Source organism: Cygnus olor, chromosome 2 (genome assembly GCF_009769625.2).
Source record: "Cygnus olor isolate bCygOlo1 chromosome 2, bCygOlo1.pri.v2, whole genome shotgun sequence".
NCBI classification, from domain to species: Eukaryota; Metazoa; Chordata; class Aves; order Anseriformes; family Anatidae; genus Cygnus; species Cygnus olor.
Window position 1 is genome coordinate 159,376,696 of NC_049170.1, and position 22,195 is coordinate 159,398,890.

Sequence of the window (22,195 nt, forward strand, 5' to 3'; positions counted from 1 at the left end):
CAACACTGGCTCCCTCACACACAGTGTCTCCCTTTCGATTATGTCGGTGCAATCGCACAATCCTCTCTCATCCTGAGGGCAAAATGGCACAAAATACCCTCAGATTTTTCCTTTTCCTCCCAGTGTACCCCCTGACCCAAGCCCAGGCCTTATACTGCAGCTGCCTGTTTCAGTGCTGTCATTGCCTCATATTTCCCCATCAGGCTAATTCAGAGTAGCTAAAAGTGCAGCACATCTCCATTACAGCAAGGAGATGGGATTAGACGCTGTAATCTCATTTATTGGCACTGTTAAGGCTCTCAATCTTCTTCCCAGACTCTCAAGGAGGAGGAAAGAAGAGATCCACCAGAGCACTTGGCAGCTCTGGAGAGGAATTAAAAGTTCACAGCAAAGTTACTGCACTCAGAACGAGTGTCACAAGTCAGTTGTTTTAAAGATCTGGTTTCTAATTTTCATACAAAAAAACAATATGAAATACATAGATCAAACTCCCTTTAGGCAAGCACCCCACATCTGTAACAACTGCTGCAGCATGTAAAAAAAAGTTATCAAACAACACCAAATGAGCATGAGGTAACAGGAAAGGCGCTTTCTCAGAATTCAAAGTCCTCATCGGCCATGTCGATCGCCCAGGCAAACTTCTCCCTTTGTGTCTTGTTGTAGATCTTCTCAATGGGCACACCAAACTTCTTACACCTACAGAGAGCACAAGGCGATGAGGGGACATCCCAGGGGCTGCACAACCCACCCTACCTGGCTCCCACCATGGTAGTCCTCCCTGTTCACCTACGCGAACTCCTTAGCTCCCCGAATTACCTTTTCACCTTGCCACTGTTCATAAAGACATGCAAAGTCTTTCTTGCCCTAAACCCAGAAGGGACATCCTGCAAATAACTGTTTGCAGGGAGGCTGCAGCTTTGGACTTCGCTCCAACATCTGCAGAGCTTGGACAGGTCTCTCTGGCCAGCTAGAGACAAAGTTTATTCCTTTACCACAAAGGCTCAGACACGTGTTTGTTCCCCCACAAACAGATTTTCTGCACATCTCTCTACAGGAGCATGCCCAAGGCTTACCAGGCTATGCTAATCCTGGGGTCCAGGTAATTCAGCTTGGACGTGCCCAGAGCTATCTGCTTGTTCTCCTCCTTGTCTGTGGCCTGGACATTCAGCTTGGCCAGCTGCTCTTTTAGACGCTCCAGCAGCTTTTTTTTCTTCTGTATATTGCTGAGGGCAAAGGAAGAGCAACACAGCAAGTTACAGGGAAAAACACGTAGCAGAGGCAAAACACAGCAGTTCTCCTGGTTTGATGCTGCCTGGGAGCATGATAGGAAGCTAATGAGCTTCAGCTCAGAGCAGTCTCTAAATTCACTCTAAGTCCTGAGCCTAGAAATAGCTCCAGAATGGCAAAGTGGAAGATGTTATGTAGTACTAACCTATCAGGTGAGAGTACTTGAGGGAAAAAAATAAAAATCACATCTTAATTATTAGTACCAAAGTTGTGCAAGCACAAAAGCCTGCAGCCAGCAGAGACCACCTCCTCAGATCCAGAATCCGTGAGCAATGACCATCTCAGGCAGCCTGCTCTGCACCTTAGCAGCACAAGCCAAAAGCAGAAGGACAAGAAACCCCACAGTACAACATAAAATTTCTCTTTTCTCTTCACCAGCTGCCCTCTGTCTCTAGGCAGAAAGTCACATTTGGGCTCCGGGAAGGGGCGTAAATTTAGACAGTCCCCATGCAATGACTGTTGCAGAGATCAGATGTGTGACAATTTTCCACCCAAAAGTCTCACAAGAAAACTTGCATTAGGGCCAGCTTCAACTCCAAGTCAGACATCCTATGCACCACGGCATTTGTAGGACAACCCAGTAGCTTGGGCTGAAGTCCAAGTATTCAAAGAGATGGGCCCTATCACACAGAAATGCCCCCACAAGGAACTCTTTGCAGTCCTACTGTTGCAGACAACCACAAGACCTCCACCCATCCACTAGACTCCCATAGGACAGGAGGCACCCAGTACCCAATTCAGTTCCCATGAGCTACACGTAGGGTGTTGGACCACACCATTCCCACCCGCAGGTCCCAGACAGACCCCTCTGCAAACAGGGATTGTACAGAAGATTCACTCACGCCTCTGCTTTGGCATCTTTTGTCTCTTCAAACTCATCTTCAGCTTTTTTCAGCTCTTTTTCAGCTTCCTCCAGCTGTTGCTTCTTGGCATCAATCTGTGAACGCAAACACAGAGTGAGCCTGTGCTCCTGTCCTCCCTAGGGATTTCAGCTGCCTCTCCCTTACCATACCAAATTGCTCCTCAGCTTCTCATCAGCCCTGATCCAGACCCAACAACTGCCTGAGACACATGTAGATGTAGAGCTCAGGGACATGGTTTAACAGTGAGCTTGGCAGTGCTGGGTTAAAGGTTGGGCTTTGTGATCTTCGAGGTCTTTTCCAACGTAAATGGTTCTGTGATGTCAGAAAAACTCACAGCTCTTTATTTGTTCATGTTGTGCAAATGCCTGAGGTTGACTGGCTCATGACAATACTGGACCCTACTGCAAAGTCCCAAGCTCAGTGGTAGAGCGTGAACAAAAGATCTGAGGACAATTAAAGTCAGTTTGTGGAATTTCCATAGGAGACCCATTAAATTTCAGCTGATTCTCCTACAAACAACCAAATAGGAAAACTCATTTCCACAGTCCTGAGCTGTGGCATCACTAAAGGCACCCAGCTTGGTCTGAAGACACCAATCAGTGAGAAGACCTCAGTGCCACATGTGCTCCAGCCAGCACTTGAGCTTATTCCACCCCTCTCCTAGGTTGTGATGTCTCCACACCACCACTACTTCTGGTACATTTCCTAGATGCCACACTTGATCAGTGCAATCTCTTTAGGCATCAGGTTATTCACCCTCCCTTCTCCACATCCAAGAAAGAGATCAGTAAGGTGGGAGCAGGGTAAGGGCTCTCAGTTTGATACTTCTCACCTTACTCTGGAGGTTTTGCATTGACTTCTCAAAGGTTTTTGGCGTGGACCTCTGATGGTTGCACAGGATGGCCACAGCTCGGTTAGCTCGGTTGTAGGAGAGCAGCTTTCCTGCAACGCTGTCTTCAGCTGGAAATGAAGTGCAGGATCGTTATTTGTCTCCTCTCTGGGAGTTGAAAAAGACAGAGCAGACCAGAACAGCAGCAAGATGTTTGTCTTTTCCCATCCTTTCTCAGGAGAGAGAAATACTGGCTGTAGAAATTGGTAAAGGACACCTGAGAAGCAACAAATTTGGAAGTGCATCTCATCACTAGAAGGCAGGACAGAAATAACACAAACAACACAAAGAAGGGGAAAAAATACAATCCTATCTTGGCTGTCAGACTACCATTGAGCAGGTAATTTGATTTTGTCACTCGGCATGGCTCCCAACCTGCTGCATGAACCCATAAGCTACATACCACCCTACAACATGGTGCACGACCAGCCAAGGAGGAGCAGGCAGTTACAGGGACAGCAAGGCAACAGATGGACATCTGAGCCCACTGCCCCCACAGGGCAGCTGGGAGCAACACAAACTCTTAAAAAACTCACGGTTAGTGAGGGCCTTGAGCTGCTCCTGCAGCGTGATGGAAGCGTTGTAGGTCCTGAACACTTTGGCAGTCAAACCGTTCATCAGATTCTGGAGGTGTTTGTTCAAGATGACCGTCTGGAGGAAGGGGGAGAGGACAAAGTGAAGAAAAAAAGGAAGAGAACAAGCAGAAGCCAGGACAATAAGTCACCTCTCAGACCATCATATTTTGCCTAAACAAACCCATTAGGCATTTAGAAAAAAAAAAAATCAAAAACCCCACACAGATCTTATGTAACTTGCAGATCTACCTATTGGGTCAGGCCTTCAACTATTGAAAATTAGGTCAAACAACACTAAAATTGACAAAACCTCCCTCAAATTCAACAATTTCTGCCTATTTGTGTCCAAGAGGACACATCTCACATCCAGTATCACATCTCACACATATCAAATCCGATATCTTTATTCTACAGAGCACACGGGGCTGCAGTCAGAGCAGAAACAGAAGATGCTAAAATGACTCATTTGGGGTTTGGTGGAAGCCTTCCTTGGAAGGAGAAAGCCTACATAACCATACAGGAGCAGCTTCTTTAGAAGCAAGATGGACGAGTGGGTTTGTGGGCATCTGACAGAAGGGGAGCACAGGGGGCAGCAGCCCATATTTCATGCTAAAGAGGAGGTAGAAATTTTTCTAAGAGGGTTGCCTGGGAGGAGAAGGCTGCAGCACATCTCTCCAGCACCCCTATGCTCCAGCAGTCTCTCTCCCTTTTTTGTTGAGCCCCAACAAGGCATGGAAATGTCAAGCAGCTGAGATTTGACACCTCCAGTAATGCCCTGGGCAACATGCATGTGGGCAGGTCTTCCCAGGCTAAAAAAAGCCCAAGCAGATCAGTTCCAGGAGGGAAGCAGCAGAAAAACACCTCCTTAGCAGGGATATGGGTTAACCGTGGGCACAGGCAGACAGACGAGCCTGCATTTGGGAAAGGAGAGATGTTGCCAATGCTGAGAAGTGGGGATGTTGTGACTTTTTTCCATCAGTGGGGTTCAAGAGAAGAGAGGTGACAACTTACAGTGAGCCTATCAAAGAGGTCATCTCCTGGGTCCTTGTTCTTCATGAACAGCTGCAGGTTTTTGAACACCTAGAAAGGAGGAAGGGATGGTCCTGGTCAGGGACAAGGAACAAACTTCTCTCAGACACCTCCCTCATCTCCATCTGTCTCCTCATCCCCTCATCCAGGTACACTGATTTGTACTCATGGAGCATGCATCCTACGATAGCACCAACCTGCTCAATTTCAAGGACTTCCACTGAGACCTCAAACACTGGTGCCACAGACTGTTCTCTCCATCCCTGCTATCCCTGGCACTCCACTTTCCCCACAAACACCATTATCTCACAGGCAAAACAAAAAGCAATAGGAACATTTTCAAGCCTTAATTCCCACTCGGTCAACTGAGGATGCTCCAGCAGGAGGCAGGACTTCTCTCATAGTTCATGGCCTAAAACAGCCTTGAAAGCCCTACCCCAAAGTTACTACTGCCCCCTCTAGGCTAGGATCAACATGCGTGTCCTCATCCCACAGCACCCTTGCATCTCCTGCACGTGCTGTCACAGTGGGGTTGAAACACACGGTTCAGATGCAAATTTGGGACTGATGACCACCAAATGAACCAAGGCCCCCTTGCACCACATCGCCACAATGGCCATGACACCCATCTCTGCCACGCTCACCGGCTTCTCCACCGACACTTTGTTGTAGTAGCGGATGGAGTCTTTCCCGAGGAAGTCAAACTCCACCACGTGCTCCTGCCCGTCCAGCTCGGGGTGCAGCTTGATGTGCTCCACGCGCAGGGAGCAGCAGCCAACTGTGTCCGCAGTCTCCCCTTCCTCTTTCTCATTGCCAGCTCGCAGGGCCAGCTGGAAGGAGCCACAGGAGACCGTGAGTCACCCACTCCGACCCACCACAACTCCCCTTTCTAAAGTGGGCATGGACATCAGGAAGAAAGACAAACAAACCAAAAAGAAACCACACCACTTTCTCAGACAGTGTCTCACTGAACAGCTGCTGGGACGCTGGTGGAAACCAAGCAGTGGCTCGCTCCAGCAGGAGGTTGTTTTCTTATTCTATTAAACTCTAAGATATCTCCTCAAAGTGAAGCCATCCAGCTCTCATGAGGCCCTTGTCAGCACCCAGAGAACACTGGTTAAGCCCAGGGAGGACAGCACAGCTCCTGCACTGCCACACAGCTGTGTCCTCACACAAACAAACACCAGCAGATATCGGTAGTCATCGTCCTCCTTGATCATTGCCAGATTCCCTGCATGGAACAACTCCAGCTAGTAGTGTCCAGAAGACACCAAAAAAAGAGTTGGGTGGATCAGGTGAGCTAAACCCTTGCCACACCAGCAGTGGGGGGGCCAGGGTGAGGCCACAGGTACCTTATCGATGAAGTAGAGGGCCACTGCTCTTTGCCGCTTCTTCATCTCCTTGGACTTCCAGTCAGCCTGGTACTCAGCACGGATTTTGTGGACAACGTCCTTTAACTTCCGGGCTACCTCGTACTTCTGCCAGTCCTTTTCCCCCTGGAAAAAGAGGCCAAGACATTCCCACTCAGTGCCCCATCTTATTTCCATCTCCACCAGCCAGACCCCACTGTAGAAAACACAACCTCCAGGGTCTAAATATCACTCAAAACCCAGTGCTTTCTTGAGAAAAATCTATGAAATGAAAAATAATTAAAGCAGAAACAGCTCAACTGGGGTTTCTGTGCCCTCTGCTGGCTGCACTGGTCTCAGGATCCTCACAAAATCTGAGCTGTTCATAGTCTGGATGAGTCTTCCACCAGCTTGTGGCCAGCACAGGGCACGCAAGGAGCCAACTGGTCCAGCACTGCACAGCCATGGCCACTGATGCTTGCACACCACTAGCCCTGACTGGCACGATGTGCTTGCTTGGCTGTGCCCAACTTGCATGCGGTTTCCTTATTTGCTTTGAGGACTGGAAATAGCTTTAAGTCACCTCTCCCTCCCCACTGTGTTCACTCCTGCTCTCCCACAGGGCTACAGATGGTGATCCCACCTCCTCCCGTGCTCCGTTCGCTGGCACAAACGGACCAAACCCCATGGGATCTCATACCCTGCGGATCCCCTCTGCCCCTGCCTGGCTTTTACCAGCCTTCCCAGGATGCACACGAGCAGCACGGCACAGGGACAGCTCTGCCAGCAGCAATCTGTCCCTAAGAACAGGCTCAATGCTTAAAAAAATTTATCCTTTTTTCCCCCCCAACCACAACCAAGGGCATCCCAATTAATCTAGTTTAATTAATCTAGTTTACCTCCTTTTTCTTGGAAAGGAAAGTATGTTTTTGTTGACATACCACATCTCTTTTTCCCTAGCCTTTCCACCTGGCAAAAGGGCCGTGGCCCACAAGGCAACAGCCCGGCACAAACGGCAGCACCTCACTGACCTTCAGCTTGGAGCTGGGGTTCAGCATGATGTACTTTAGGGAGTTCTGGATGTTTTCGGTCCACGAGGCCAGCCAGGTGACCGTGTTGTCAAAGCGCACCTCCTTCCATTTGTGGCCCGCAGGCGGTTCAGGGATCTTGGAGTCCCTGGGAACAGAGCAAGAATAGAGCCCTCATACCAGAGAGACCACGAAGGAGAAGAAACGGGTCAGCATCTCAACCATTTCTTCACAGCAAGCAAAGGATGGTCAAGAAGCTGCAGCGCTGCTTACAGAAAGCACACAGCCTGCCCCAAATTGCTCGACAACGCAATCGGTCTGTAGCCTTTGGATGCTGAGGACAACAGGAGAACTTGCTGGGCTGGTGGGGACTGATTTGAATCAAGGCCATGAGGTCTTCCTGGGGGTGCATTAAGACCAACCCAACCAACATCATTTATAGCAAATACACTCTTAACTGATCGCTACTCTTCCTCCCTCCAGTGAGAATGATCCCAATGCTTCCAGCCAGCAAAAAGGACCCATGCAGTCAGGAAGAATGACACTTTTTTTTTTTTAAAAGAAGCGTATCAGAAGCAATACACAGTTGTCCCATCTTCAAAGAGACCACAGAAGCACTGCTGGGCTTGCAACTGATATCCTGCTAAAGGTGCTGGCACCAATGAGAGATGGGACTGCTGACCAGCCTCCCTAGCCACCGTACATCCACAGAGAGACTAAGTCAGACCTGACTGCAAAGCGGACGTCTGGAGGTCCCAGGAGGTTATAGCAGGGCTCCAGTTGCAGCAGACAGCAAAATCCCGTGGCAGCTCCATGTAGAGGAGATGTGCTGTTTATCCCAGTCCCAAAAGGAGCCCCCCCCAACCTCAGCTCTTCTCTTGGCAACTCACTTGCTGCAGTTGATGACCACATCCTCTGGCATGATTCTCTTCTTGAGCATGCCCATTTTGGGGTGGTCACCACGGCCACGGAAAAGCCCCGGAGGCTCAGTTTTAAAGTTGCCTATCTTCTCCCGGTGCCCATCGAGGATGCAATACCCGTACTCTTCCTGGATCTTGTCTGCTGCCTCCTTCAGTTTCTGAAACGAGCACCATGCCACCATCATCCCACAAGACATAGCTGAAACCCCATGACTTGTGCTTGCCCACCATCCTCCCCCTGATGAGAGCAAGGCAGGAAAGACAGAGCTCAAAGGGCTGGAAAAGAGTCGAGCACAAGCCCAAGTTCACTCCAAACACACAGATTATCTCCACCCGCTTTGCAAACCCTCGTCATGATGCTGTCCCAGCATGAGATGCTGATGAAACAAACCTTGGGTTTCATTAGTACCGTATAGCAAGGGTCCACCACCTCCTGGACGGGGCAGGACCCCAAACCATGGCCTGAGGATGACTGGCACTTTTCAAAGCCAGGAAGCATGCACTGTCTGCAGAAAAGCTCAATGAAGAAGGGTGTGATGGCCCTGGAGAGATGGAGCTGGTCAAATGGCAGAGAGGTCCCACGTGAGGACATAACCCACCAAAAAAAGAGCCCAGCAGGGGATAGGACACCTGAAGCTGGTCCCGAAGCATATCAGCCAGCCCCAGATATCATGAGAAAAAGTCCTCACCTGCTTCTCCTCTTTGGGGAGTGCTTTCCGTGCCTCGTTTTTGTCTACAAAGTACTTGTGGATCTCTCTGAAGTCACACTTGTCCAGGTGCTTGATTATCTTCTGCTCCTGAGGGGTCATCTCCTGAGGGAGAGATGACAGGGACTGGGTAAAGACAGTTGGCAAAAACAGCTCTGCACAGTTCTGATGGCTACGTCCCACCCCAGAGAACAGGAAATACAGAGCTGCACACCAGTTCTTAAGAAAAATCATAGGGAAACAGCCACACCAGCCATATCCACCCAAGGGTAGATAAAGCTGCCCCAGCAGGTGGCCAGGCTGCTCTGGACACCTGAGCTGAGAAGCAAAACACAGCCAGGTTTGGGGTGGAGCAGCCTCAAACCTCTGCTGCAGGAACAAACAGTCCCAAAGGTGACTGCACGCAGATGTCAGGGTCTGAAAAAGGGGCACTGAAAGTTGAGGTAAGCGCTAGGAAGGGTCTGGCTTGTGCAAGGGGACTGAGCCCTGGTGCTGCAGGATCTCGACATTAATCCTTCAGAGAAAGGCACACCCCAAAGAGTTTGCAAGGCTGTTTGGTAGACCCCGTGCCTACTTTGCTAGATGCATCACTTAAACTCAAAGGGAGCTCAAGTGCCAACATGAAGTGCTCAAGGATTCCTGTAGACAGCAAGCCCTGGCCCAAACCCACAAGAAGCATGGAAATAAAGAGCTAAACCTCCAAAAAACATCCCCTTCCTCCCATGCTATGCCTGCAGATGACGGTTTTAATGCTGGGGGGTTTAATGTAGAGGATGGACAGCAAGAAAGCCCCCCTGCAGGGAAGGTACCTTCCTCCAGTCATTAAAAAAGTTGTTCTGGAAGATCTCCTTGGTGGTGTACTCGTGATCAAGCATTTTGGCATAGAAGGTAGCAATCTCCTCCGTGGCCAGGCTCAGCTTCAGGGGTTTGCCTGGGAAAAGAGAGGAACATTAGCATCAGCTTTGGGGACAGCCCCACACCGCAGCCCCAGGAGGTCACTTGGTCAGTCCCCAACGCTCAACATGGTGCCAAAAAGGGACACGGGCTGAGAAGGGACAGTGGCACCTCCATACACCAAGCAGTCTTGTCTGTGGATCAATCCCCTGAGCACTCAGCACAGCAGGAGGCTGCCACGACTAATTTGCAATCACATTTCATTTTGTTCTCCGTGAGAGCCCGGTTTACGCCGAGGTCACTGAGCCACGAGGCTTTCAGCAGCTGTTGTGCAACGACAAGTCCCAGATTCTCGGCTTAACAAGGCAACACAAAAGTTTGTTTTCCAACCGTGATCACTTCCAGGACCACGCTGAATAGTCAGGATCCTACTCGTGGCAGTTTCATCTCAAAGCATTTCCTGTGCAGATGGAGCAATCATGGGAAGCTCAAAGAAAATATGCACGAAACGGATACAGGTGCAAGATCCTCTCGTGGTTGTCCAGTGAGTTTTGGATCATTTCTTGGAGGTGGCAAAGCCACCACCAGCCTCTCCTGAGCTTTTTGGCTGCAGCAACTAAGCCCAATGAAGCCAGGGAACATCCTGGTTCTTCCTGGGAAGCACACTCTTTAAAATAGCTTTTCTAGGCAAGCCACAGGAAAAATACCCTTCAGAGCTCCAGGGATGGTTCGGATCCTGCCCACGCCAGGCGCTGATTTCGGGGTTTTGACCTCCACCTGCACTGCAGAGCATGGTGAGTCACAGCCTCACAGCAGCCTACGTGCACCAGCTCCCTTCCTACTCGGGGCTGTTGCCTGGGCACAAACACGGGTTTTCATCCAGGAACGGTGACACCTTTCAGCAACCGAGCCAACGGTTCCCCAGCTGCCCAGCCAAAGCCACCAGCCTGGATGCACACAACACAGACAGGTCTGCAAAGGAGCAGAGGCCGCAGAGGAGGTCTAAACCCTACACAAACTACACGCAGCTGACAGGATTCCTCCTCACTGAGCCAGAAAACCACAAGTCTCCAACAGCCCCATCAATATCCCAGCAGTGCCCTCTGCTGACAGCGTTGCCACACACCTCATTTTCCCAAATTGGCCTTTTCCCACCCGCTATGTATAAAAAAATAAAAATTTAAAATTAAAAAAAAACAACACACAAGGAATAGGAAGCCTCTGGGAGAGCCTGAGAGGGAGCAAGACTCCATCGGACTGTGGTCCCTTCCCTTCTCCAGCATCCCTTGTTTGAGTCCCATGGTCCTTCTTGCCTCCTTCCCCCACTCCAGAGGGAACAGTTTGGGGCTGGAGACAAGAGTGGGGAAGAAAAGAGCCCAACAACCTCAATGAGAAACCCAAGAAGGACAGCAGAAGCCTGGATCCATCCCACCAACCTCTCAGCCCCTCAATGATGCGCTGGGTTGCAGTAAGATGAAACGTGGTGGCTTTGGGGACAACACAGGGAGCCGTGACCGGGAGCTCAGAGCAGCCTGGCCAGATCCTGAAGTGTCCCAGAGGGCGAGTGACATGTCACTGAGACCATGGGACAGCGAAGCTGCAGCTCTCATCAAAAGCAAAAACACTTCTTCCCCCGTGTGCTGAGAAATAGTGCGTGAGCTGACTTAAAGCTCAAACCCAGAAAGTATGTTAATCAGGAAAAAATGCTATACATAGGCTGGGAGGGAAAAAAAATATATATATATATATATTCACAAAATGTACACAAGGTCTTCAGGTGATGGCATCAAGATGCATTGCTTCCCCTTGAGAAACTCAGGGTCCATGGCTGCACACCCCGCACCAGAAAAAGCGGTGAGCAGAGGAACAAGCCTCAGCCACGACTGAGGATATTGCAATATTTCAGCATTTAATAATTCATCCTCTGCAGTATGCCCCCCTTTATATAAGAGGAGATAATCATCTCCTTGGCCGTGCAGAGGGAAACTCCGCGTGCGTCCTCCCAGGGTGGACATACCATCGTAATAAAACTGAACATCGTCAGGCAGCGGCTCGTAGAGAGGGGCGAAGTAGGGTCCTCGGTGCTCCAGCTGCGTCCACTTCACCCCGTCGGCTGTCTTCTCCTCTTCCCACCTGGGACAGAAGCACACAGACCCATGAGAGGCACACAGACCCATGAGAGCATCTCTGCTTCAGGGTTTGAGATCTTCTCCTGAGCGCTGCCACAAAACTCAAGTGAAATTCCATCACCTCTGTCACTGCCTCAGTTTCCCCACTCTTTCAAACATGGAAAACAACGACCTAACCAAGGGAAAAGCATCCTAAGGAGGGAAGGGATGTGCTCACTGGGACGTGGAGGGACTCAGGGGGAGAGCAAAGGGATGGAGCCATCAGCCAAACCCATGGGGACAGCCACCAAGATCCCACCCTGGCCCACAAAGGCTGCTCAGTTTGTACTAAAGAGGCTGCAAGGGTTAAAACACACCCCAGCCCTCACTGCCTCCTTTAAAAGGCACCAAAAAAAAAAAAAAGGGTTCAGGAGCATCCACCACCCTGTCCTGCAATCTTAATGCAAATAAGATCTTAAAGCACCTCTCTCCACCCCCCACAGAGCAGGTAGGGTTTTAAAGGCACCATAAACCTCGGTTGCAAAATAAGGATTTAAAAAATAAAGAAAAAAAAATCAAGACACCCACCCTGAAGAGCATTTAAAAACATGAACACTTTAAACATGAAATTAAAGAAGGTAACCAAGGTCTGTGGCAGAGGAAGAAGTCTGTCGGAGCATTTGGGGACAGGCAGGGGATCTGCAACCCACAGCTCAGCACCAGCTGGGTGGGCAGCGGCAGGACCCAGCCCGTGAACCCCAACATCTCCAGGAAAATGCAAGAGAAGCAGCAAAATTTTACCCCCGGGGGAAAAAAATAAACAAACGTGTTTCTCATTCAGCAGTGCCCCGGAAGTATTTCAGAGCTGTCTCCTCCCCGCAGGAGGAGATTGCATCAAAAGGTGGGTAGATTGCATCAAGAAAGGCATTGCACTAGGAAAAATATATTAAAAAAAAGATATTTAGGAAAATATAAATATGTATTATTTTATAAAATGCAACAGGCTGCAGAAAACATAGCTGGAAGCACCTCTGAAAAGCAGGCATCTACAAGAGTGATTTGTGATGTAAGGAGCACTGGCAAGGTCTCCATCTCTCCTCCCAAATCCATGCAATCCTCCGCCTCAGCACCACCTGCACTTACCTGCTGCAGATCCCCGAGCCTGCACGGAGGCCGGGGGGTACAATCCGGGGGCGAGGGACCCCCCGACCAAGCAGCGAGGTGGTGAGACACCAGGACATGCCACCCTGTGCCCCCGGAGCTGGCGAGGCCGGTGGGTGCCACGGTCGCCCCCCAGCATCCCACCCCAGCACCCCGCTACCCGCCGGGGCAGGGTGGCATTGCCCAACGCATCACCAGGGAAAGCCACCGACACCGTGGCCAAAAGGTCCAGGTTGTGGCACTCCCCACGTGTCAGGGCTGCGTAGCCTTATGGGAAGTGTAGTCCTATATGTGTTTCGAGGCAATTCTACCGCAAATTAAGTTTATGTAGCAGCATTGCTTAAAAAACAAAACAAAAACAAATACAACAACAACAAAAACACTCTTCTATTTTCAAAGGACCCTATGCCCCAAAAAAGCTGTCCCAAAGGTCCAGGATGTGGGTGATGCCCATAAGCATCACAATCTGGGATAACTGGGTTAATGCCCAGCAGCCCCCTGCTGCCCAGGCTCTGGGGTTTGTGACAGGCTGCAAAGCATCCAGCCCCCCCTAAATGCCCCTTCCCTGCCTCAGGTATTGGGGGTGCTCTGGGACGCAGTGACACCAAGTGGCTAAAGCCACCAGTCTCCACCTTGAAAAAATATAGCAAAGGGACAGCATCTATCAGCCCCATCCATGTGCTCTTTTCTGATGGTCTCCTAACCAAAAATCTTGCCTGGAACATCCAAAAAACAATGCAAAGAGGAAAAACTGCAGCCCCTTTATGACCTCCTTGACATGGTTCCCGCTGATATGGAAGTAGTTTTGTTACACAGGGTTTTGTGGGTTATCTCCTTCCACCAGCTGTGAGCACATCCCTTGCCTGGCCGGACACCAGCAAAGCCAGTTGAGGAGGAATATACACTCTTATAACAGCACACATCATAAAAATACCATATAAATACTATTTTGTATTTGGGACCTCCCATTCTCTCTCACCCCACTCCCTCCTCCTGCTCAGAGTGCTCAGCTAAGTTCAGGGCTTAGGAAAATACACCAAACAGTTAATAAAAGGATTAATATAGTTTTTACAGTTTTATCCTAAGAAATAAAATTAAAAAACCCCAGTTACATTCAAGTTAAACCTGCCCACAGGCCAAACGCATGCAAGACATTTACCATTTCCACTTCTTTTCTGCCTCTTTCTTTTCTTTCTCTTTTTCCTCCTTTTTAGCCTTTTTGTTTTTCTTCTCCTCTCCTTCCTCCTTAGATTTTCTTTTCTGGGTTTTCTCTGGGATCTCCTCATTTTCGCTCTTCTCTTTACTTTTCTTCCCCCTCTCCTTTTTCTCTTTTGGCTTTTTCTCCTTGGTTTTCTGCTTTTTCCCTTCCCCTGGCCTATCTCCCTTCCCTGCCTCATCTTCCTCCTTCACCTCCAGCCCAATCTCCATGCTCTCAGCCTGTCCCCATCTCTCATCCCCTTGCTCATCCACCTCCTCCTCCTTTATTCCTTTCCCATCTTCACTTTCCTTTCCCACCACCTCTCTCCCCTCCATCCCTCCTGGTTCATCTCCCACTTCTAATTCCTCATTTGTCCTTTCCAACTTTTGCTCCTCTTCCAGCATTTTTTCCTTCTTTATTTTCTTCCTCCCCATTTTCTCCTCCCCCTCTGTTTTCACCTTCTTGCGTTTCTCTGCTTTCCCTTTCTCCTGCTTTTTCTTCTCATTGCTCCTTCCCTGGGCACAGCTGCTGCTCCCTCTCTTGGCTCTTCCTTGTCCCACTCCCCAGTCTCCATTCCCATCAGCACCATCCTCACCCTTGAATCCCTCCATCATACCCCCAAGATCTTCCTCAAATTCATCCATCTTGCTCCCTCCTTTTCTCAGCAACCCCTTCTCCCTCTGCTTCCTTTGCTCTTGCTTCTTCTCTCTCTCTTTTTTCCTCTTCAGGTCTCGGGCATCCCCTTTCTGCTGTGGGACAGAGGGGTCCAGCTCCTTTTCCACCTCCTCCCTCACAGCAGTGACCCCCAGAAATAACCCTGAACCCCCAGGCTCTCCAGAAAGGGATGCAGCCATGCTAGGAACACCACCACTTGGTCTCAGGAGCTGTAGGAAGCAATGAGAAGGGAAAAAAGGTTGATATTAGGAAAGGAAGGCAATTATCCTAAAGTCCAGACGCACAGAGGAGATGCTAACGGATGCATCCCATTGAAAACTGTGTGTTGGGAGCCAACTGTACCCCCTAGGTTTCCTACCCCAACTCTGTCTTTGGTCTCCAAGAGCTGCTGTCCCACTGCAGGTCCCTCACTCCAGATTTTGGGCTGTGACCTGTAACAAATGCACAGACAACTCTCATCACAGAACGGCCGAGGTTGGAGGCACTTCTGGAGGCCACCTGGTCCAATCCCCTGCTGAAGCAGGGCCACCCAGAGCAGGCTGATCAGGACCACGTGGAACAAGAGGCTGAAAAGCAGCCCCATAAAAAGAGATCTGGGGGTTCTGGTTGGCAGCAAGTTGAAGATAAGTCCCGTGACAACCATATCCTGGGGTGCATTAAATATGGCACTGTGAGCCAGTCAAGGGAAGTGACAGTCCTGCTCTGGTGTGGCCTCACCTCAAGCTCTGTGTGCAGTTTGGGGCACCAGTGTAACAAGGACATAAAAACTATTAAAGAGCGTCCAAAGAAAGGCTACAAAGTTGGTGAAGGGTCTGGAGGGCAAGATGTGTGAGGAGCAGCTGAGGTCCCTCGGTTAGTTCAACCTCAAGCAGAGCAGGCTGAGGAGAGGCCTCGTGGCAGCCTGCAGCTCCCTCACGAGGGGAGCGGAGGGGCAGGCGCTGAGCTCTGCTCTCTGGGGACAGCGACAGGACCCGAGGGAATGGCTTGGAGCTGGGACAGGGGAGGGTCAGGCTGGGTGTTAGGGTAAGGTTCTGCACCCAGAGATGGTCGGGCACTGGGACAGACTGCCCAGGGACATGGTCATGGCACCGAGCTGCTAGAGTTCAAGAAGTGTTTGGACAGAGCTTTCAGACACAGGGCCTGGTTTTTGTGTGGTCCTGAGTGCAGCCAGGAGTTGGACTTGATGGTCCATGTGGGTCTGTGTCTTTTGAAAATCTCCAGGGAGGGAAACTCTACAACCTCTGGGCAGCCTGTGCCAGGGCTCCAGCACCAGCAGTGCCGCCTGGGGGCCAGGGGGAGCCTCCTGGGCTCCAGGCTGGGCCTGCAGCCTCCGCTGCTGGCCCCGGGCCCCCCTGAGCAGAGCCCGGCCTCTTGCACCTCCCTGCAGGGCCGCAGGGACATGGGGGAGCTCCCCCGGAGCCTCCTCCTCTCCAGGCCGAGCAGCCCCAGCTCTCGCAGCCTCTCCTCACGGCAGGGGGGCTCCAGGCCCTGCCACCCCTCAGGGCCCTGCGCTGGACTCTCCCCAGTACACCCCGGTCCCTCTGGTACTGGGGGCCCAGATCATTGGCAAGCAGCAACCTCCACCTCTTACATGCAAAAAAGAAGGGACTGCTCCTGAATCAGTCTACATTTCCCTTCAAGCACAGCAGGACCCCCTGCTGGAGCAGATGGAAATATCCCAAAGCAGCCCCTGTAGAAACGTGGTGGTCCCAGGCTGTAGCTCATGGCATGACAAAGCTCAAATAAGCAGGACCACGAGGTCTCCAGATCAAAGGTGGGAGGCCCCAGGGTAACATCCCCAGGGACATTCCTGCCCAGAGAACAGGACAGGCTCACAGGGTTTGGTGATTAACAGCAGGACATGGAGGTGGCATCAGGCTGAGCATCACGGACATGGATGAAGAGGCAGTCTTTGGATGAGGCATGTCTCCTGGGACTGCGTGGATTTGGGGACAGGCACCCTCATTTCCCTCACAAATAGGGGACCTGAGATTCAGCACGTTGGGGAACGATGCAGCCCCTTTATCACAAAAGGCCACAGGACCAGAAACATCCAGATTTGTAGCCACCACTGGCAGCAACATGGGTGGGGAAGGCATGAATATTTCCCCAGTCAAAGAGGTCAGGTGAATTCTGGGGAGCTTTGTGGCTTGTGCCAACACCATAAAGCACCAACCTTCCCCTGTAAAATCACTTTTACCCAAGATTTCCTCCAAGACAATGTTTTAGTAAGGAAAAGAGTTTTTCTACCCCTTTCTAAAAGGATGATGCTAAATTACTGGGCTGCAGGACTTGAGAGCAACGCAAGCATAGAACCTTCAAACTTGCTCAGGATGGAGCAGATTCCCCAAAAAGGAGCAGCTCAGGGACCAGCATTGAGAGCCCATTCAGCACCAAGCAGGAACAGCCTTACCCATTCAGAGCAAGCCCTGGTTGCTGGCATCAACAGTTCACCGTCACATTGAGCCATCAGATGTGGCCCTATTTTCAGACCCCTATGCAGAGTCATCAGTCCCAGCTCTTCACCAGAAGCTCCCCATGGCTCTCAAGCCCTATTAAACTTCTAAATGGCCCTTGCATGTCCCACCAGGCTCCTCCATGGGTGAGGATCAGACTTGAGCCAAGTTGGAGTATGGCTTTGCGGTGTAACAAATCCCTAGGAAAGAGCCCATTTTCCCACAGCCCAAGCCCCAAAGCAGCTTTGAGGAAATAATGCCAGGGAGATGGCTGAGACCGGATGCTTTTTTGGAGCGAGCATTGCACAATTTCCACTAAACTCATTAGTGCAAATAGCTTGGCAAAACACGCTCCAATCTCATTAGGAGCCAGTAGATTTGTGACTCAGAAGGCAAAGTCCTGCAGCCTTTTCGGACCAGCTCCTTCCCCAAAAGGTCTTATTAGAGGCTTCTCGCTGGACATGAAAGCCCCCGCCTCTACGAGGCGGAGAGGATTATCCTGCTAAAGGCCAGCATAATGAATTCAGGCTTCTATCTCTGCCCAGATCTAGCACAGGGCGAGGGAGAGAAACACCCTTTTCCCAAGCTTTGTGAGGCTGGTTGTCCCCCCTAGCATTTCCCCACCGCCTACCTCTGCATTTATGTAGGTATGTGCGGCCAAACGATCGCACCTTGCTGACTCGAGCATCCTTCTGTGTTTCGGGAGGTTGGATCAGGCCAGGAGCCTTCCTCACCCACCCAAAGCCCAGGATAAAGGCTCAAATCCCAGTTGTGATGTTTTCTGGCAAGCTTTCAGGGTCACCAAAGGCACCAAGACATGGCCAAGCCCCATAAAGGCATCAACAGGGGGATGGTCTCAGTGACAAATGAGGGGCTGCACAACCCCACAGCAAGAAAAACTATAAAGTTCCAGTTCTTTAGGCAGAAAAAGCCATCAAGAAAGTGGCTTGACTTACCTGGAAGAGTCCTCCAGCCCTACTGATGACCCTTGGTGAAGGCTGGATTCAGTCTCCTCCTGAAAGAGATTCATGGCATTGATGCAGAAGTTCAAAAAGCAGAGCTGGCACAGGTACCCCAACAGCAGCATCACCCCCAGGAAATCACCCAGCCAGGTCATGGTCCCTGCATCCCAACAGCATCACCCTCCCCTTCCTCAGCCATGAGGAAACCAGGAGCTCAAAACAGCAGGCCTATACTAGCCTGACTTCCCCAGCCATGGAGGAAGCTTTAAAGTTTTATGGGGTTCAGAAACCCATATCTTATTTCATCAACGCTAAAAAAAGTTTTTGTGGATTTGCCCTACAAAATACATCACCCCCCTCAACCACCTGCTCCTTAGATATGCTGCTGTTATTGGGGACACGGGGCCAGGATGCCAAAAGGACAAGAGGGCTCCAAAAAGATGCTTCTAATCACAACTCATGTGCACCCAGGCCAGTTTATTCCACAGGAGATTAAACGGCCATTGGAGCAGACGGCAACAGTGAAAGAGGAAGGAGGCAAAGCCATCGGTGGGAAATACAACAAGAAACAGCAGGGAAGAAAGAGAAGGAAAAAGAGCAAGAAGTAAGGAAAATGGGGACAGGATCTGGAAGAAAGTGAGCTCAGATGGGATTTGAACAGAGACCCCAAAAGCTTCCAACCAACCATGCAGTGCCCTGAAACCCGTCCCAGCCTCCTCCAGCTTTCACCAGGCATTGAGGCTCTCGTTAACAAATTCTGACTCCCCGAGTTTCTCTTTCCAAGGCTTTCAAGGGAGGCCAAAACCACACAGGGATTTTTCTTGAAAGCTGCTCATGAGAAGCAGCTGGGTTAACTCATTAAGTGGAAAAAAAAAGCCTGAGTTAATTATAGGTTGGCTATGGCAATGTGCACTTTCGTTCCCTGGGAATACTCCTGCTCTCGGGTTCACAATCCTTCAGCTGCTGTCAGCAGTCAGGATGGGCCATTCAGGAGCCACATTCTTCCCGCACGCAAATGCCACCAGGAATGGTGGCACTGCCAGGGCACCAGCCACAATGCCCTCGGGGGGTTTCACAGCTGCAGTTCAGCTCTGATCGCATCAGGAGAGATCGCTGATGTTTCCAGCAGCATTTACAAGAAGGATGGATTGGACAGTCACCTCTCCTAGGAGGAAAGGCTGAAAGCTGGGGATGTTCAGCCTGGAGAAGAGAAGGCTCTGGGGAGACTTCTTTGAGACCTTTCAGTACTTAAAGGGGTCTAATAAAAAAAAAGACGGAAAAGGACTCTTTGCTTGGGTAGATAATGATAGGACAAGGGAGAATGGTCTTTAATTAAAAGAGGATAGATTTAGACTAGGCATTAGGAGGAAATTCTTCACTGTGAGGGTGGTGAGGCACTGGAACAGGTTGCCCAGAGAAGCTGCGGTTACTCCATCCCTGGAGATGTTCAAGGCCAGGCAGAATGGGGCCTTGGCCAGCCCGATCCGGTGGGTGACATCCCTGCCTACAGCAGGGGGTTGGAGTTAGATGATCCTTAAAGTCCCTTCCAACCCAAGCTAGCTCATGCTCTTGGTCCAGCACCAAATACATTGGATTCAACCCTAACACCACCCCCATCCACTAGCAGGGCACCCAAGCCTCAGTTAGTTTGCTCTTTAATTTAATTCCAGATGCCCAAAGGACCCCTTTTACGGGCTCACACCAAGCTGTAGGACACCACCCCCACAGCTCCCTTGGGAGCAAACCACGCGAGGACTCTTAAATCCCTTGGCACAGAGACCACCACCTACCAACCCAGATGCAGCTGCCTCCTTCGCTCGGATCCCATCCCATGGGCTTGGGCTGAGACCTTTACCTTCCACAGCCTCGTGCTTTAGGGAGCTTCCCGGCCAAAAAGGAGAGAAAAAGGCATGGTTTTCCCATCAGTAAAAACCCTTTCAATAACAAGAACCCCAACAGCAGGTGGGCAAAGCCCCGCAGCTCCCATCTCCTCCCCACAGCCACCTCCAGCCCTTCCATCCCGTTGAGGAGTTACCTGCTGATGATGTTCTCCTGCAGTGGTTTCTCCTTGACTTTTGCAGATTTCTTCTTCCCTTTCAGCACAGGGGGCTTCGTGCCAGGAGAAGGGAAGAGAAGAGAGCTCGTGCAATGGGTTTGATGACCACAAAACACCAAGGCAGGCACAAGGATCATCTCCAGAGCCCAAACTGGAAGAGGGCTGATGGTACCTGCGCCATGCACGGAGTTTCCTCTGGCTCCTTCTTCACAGCCTTCCCCTGGGGTGCCTTCAGCACCTCCTGCCCCTTCTCTGCCTCACTCTTTCGCTTCCTGGGGACAACAGCAAGTTCATCCCACCAAGGCCAAGCAGGCAAAACCCCTGCAGCCCCCTTGTGGTAAAAAAAAAAACAAATAAGGTATACTACATAATCTTTATGCCCAGCAGCACCAAAAAAAAAAAAAATCACCAAAATCTCTCCCAAAAGGAGATTTGGAGGGTTTCCCCTGCTGATTATTTTAGGGATGTGCTGCCCAACAGAGCCACCAGCAGCACCATAAAGCCAGAGGGTCCCCAACCCTCGTACCCCCATGGTGCCCACCGGTTGCTGCTGTCCTTCGCCCCGCGGGCCCTCGAGATCCCCATGGCTTTGTCACCCGCCGGCTCTGCAGGAGGGGACGTGGGGTTACGGCGGTGGTCCTGAGGTCAGGCACTGCAACGAGATGGAGATGGGGGGCAGCACCCTGGGGTCGCTCCTGAGGGAAACCCCCACAGCTCAGCCCTGAGGTCTGGAGCAATTCATGGGAGCAAGCTCAGCTTCTGCAAGAACCCAAAAGGAGCATTGGGTGCAAAGCGTTGAGCTCAGCACCTAAAATGCTGTTAACGTAGTAAAAATAAGGCTGTCCTAAAATAAAAGGGATCCCCAAACATCAGAATCCACAGACCCATATGGGTAGATGAGGGCTTTGTGCTGGGGTGGGCTTGCACCCTCGAAGCAGCCTGGGTGGGTTACGCACTACCCAAGGCCCTTACTACACCCTGAAAATGAGCATAATGAAGAAAAAATACTAGATCACAACAAATAAGTAATAGTAAAACTGAGAATTTGACACCCCCCAAAGCACACAGCTAGGCCACCATCATCCAGCAGTCCTCTCCCCTCCTGCTCAGGGCTGGGACAGACAGACCCTTCCCCAAAATCACTCTGAATCCCCCCCAAAAAAACCTCAAAGTCTGAGAGGACGCAAGCAATAAAGCTCAGATTTAAGCACCACAACAGTCCTCATCCATAAAAGTCCTTCCCCACCAAGGAAACCAGGGGAATTTCCAAGGATCGAAGGGCAAGCTGCAAAGCACCACGAGATACCCCCGCAAACTTCGCAAGGAACAAGAAACACGTTGAAAATTTCAGTGTTTTACCAGCTGGCGGTGGGACCACACTCACCCAACACACGGTGACATGCTCAGAGCCACCCCAAGCTGGAGAAGACCTCCCTGCCTCCCCAGGGGGAATGTCCTCCAGCAGGCAGCCTCCTTAAAGCCTCCCTCGGTGCTGATTGGAGGCCCCCAGCCCAAGGTGGGCCCTGGGAAATGAAGTTTTAGCCCCAAATCTGAGTTTCAGGAAAAACCTCATAATTTTGGCCAGGGGATTTGCTGGAGGGGGACAAAACCCCTTTGCGGTGCTCAGCTGCGTTGCTTCAAAAATAATGCTGTACAAACACCTCCCTCCCAGGGGACACCGCCCCTGCAATCAAGCGATAAAATAGAACCCCAAATCTGACCTTTCTCACCTTCTTCTACCCCATCAGAGCCCCATGGCTGGCTTCAGAGGGGTCTTTAAGCCCAGGGAGGGGGGGCACAGAGGCTGGATCCCAAATAATGCTGCCCCCCATGGCTCTCCCCCTACAGCACTCCCCCATCCTGCCCCTCTCCAGCCCTATTCATGCGGGCGAGCCTATTGCTTTCACCTGCCCTTGTCCCCATCAAAACTTTCCCAGCTGAGCCTCAGAAGGGTCTCTTAACCCTAACCAGCTGCCCTACAGCAGCACCGGGGCTGGCGCAAAGGGGCCGCACCGGCTGCAGGGCCCATCCGCCACGG

At 51.0% G+C, this 22,195-nt stretch overlaps 1 protein-coding gene across 4 annotated transcripts; it reads right to left on the reverse strand.

Moving 5' to 3' along the window:
* Positions 1–262: 262 nt before the first annotated feature.
* Positions 263–21,786, reverse strand: TOP1MT (DNA topoisomerase I mitochondrial). Of its 4 annotated transcripts, none has more exons than XM_040547438.1 (21): positions 21,517–21,786; positions 20,699–20,809; positions 20,330–20,429; positions 20,137–20,210; positions 19,892–19,982; positions 18,096–18,154; positions 15,042–15,114; positions 13,970–14,892; positions 11,559–11,674; positions 9,457–9,578; positions 8,630–8,752; positions 7,911–8,098; positions 7,024–7,168; positions 5,996–6,139; positions 5,288–5,473; positions 4,626–4,694; positions 3,576–3,690; positions 2,983–3,110; positions 2,130–2,224; positions 1,074–1,223; positions 263–696 (listed from the first exon to the last, which is right to left on the reverse strand). In XM_040547438.1, the coding sequence occupies exons 2-21, from the start codon at positions 20,740–20,742 to the stop codon at positions 594–596; spliced, it is 3,048 nt and encodes a 1,015-aa protein (XP_040403372.1). In that variant the 5' UTR covers positions 20,743–20,809; positions 21,517–21,786; the 3' UTR covers positions 263–593. The 4 variants fall into 4 exon arrangements, with proteins under 4 accessions (XP_040403372.1, XP_040403373.1, XP_040403374.1 ...); XM_040547439.1 differs by having other exon boundaries at positions 21,542–21,560; XM_040547440.1 differs by lacking the exons at positions 13,970–14,892; positions 15,042–15,114; positions 18,096–18,154; ... (3 more) ...; positions 20,699–20,809; positions 21,517–21,786 and adding an exon at positions 12,793–13,231.
* Between the last annotated feature and the right edge of the window lie 409 nt (positions 21,787–22,195).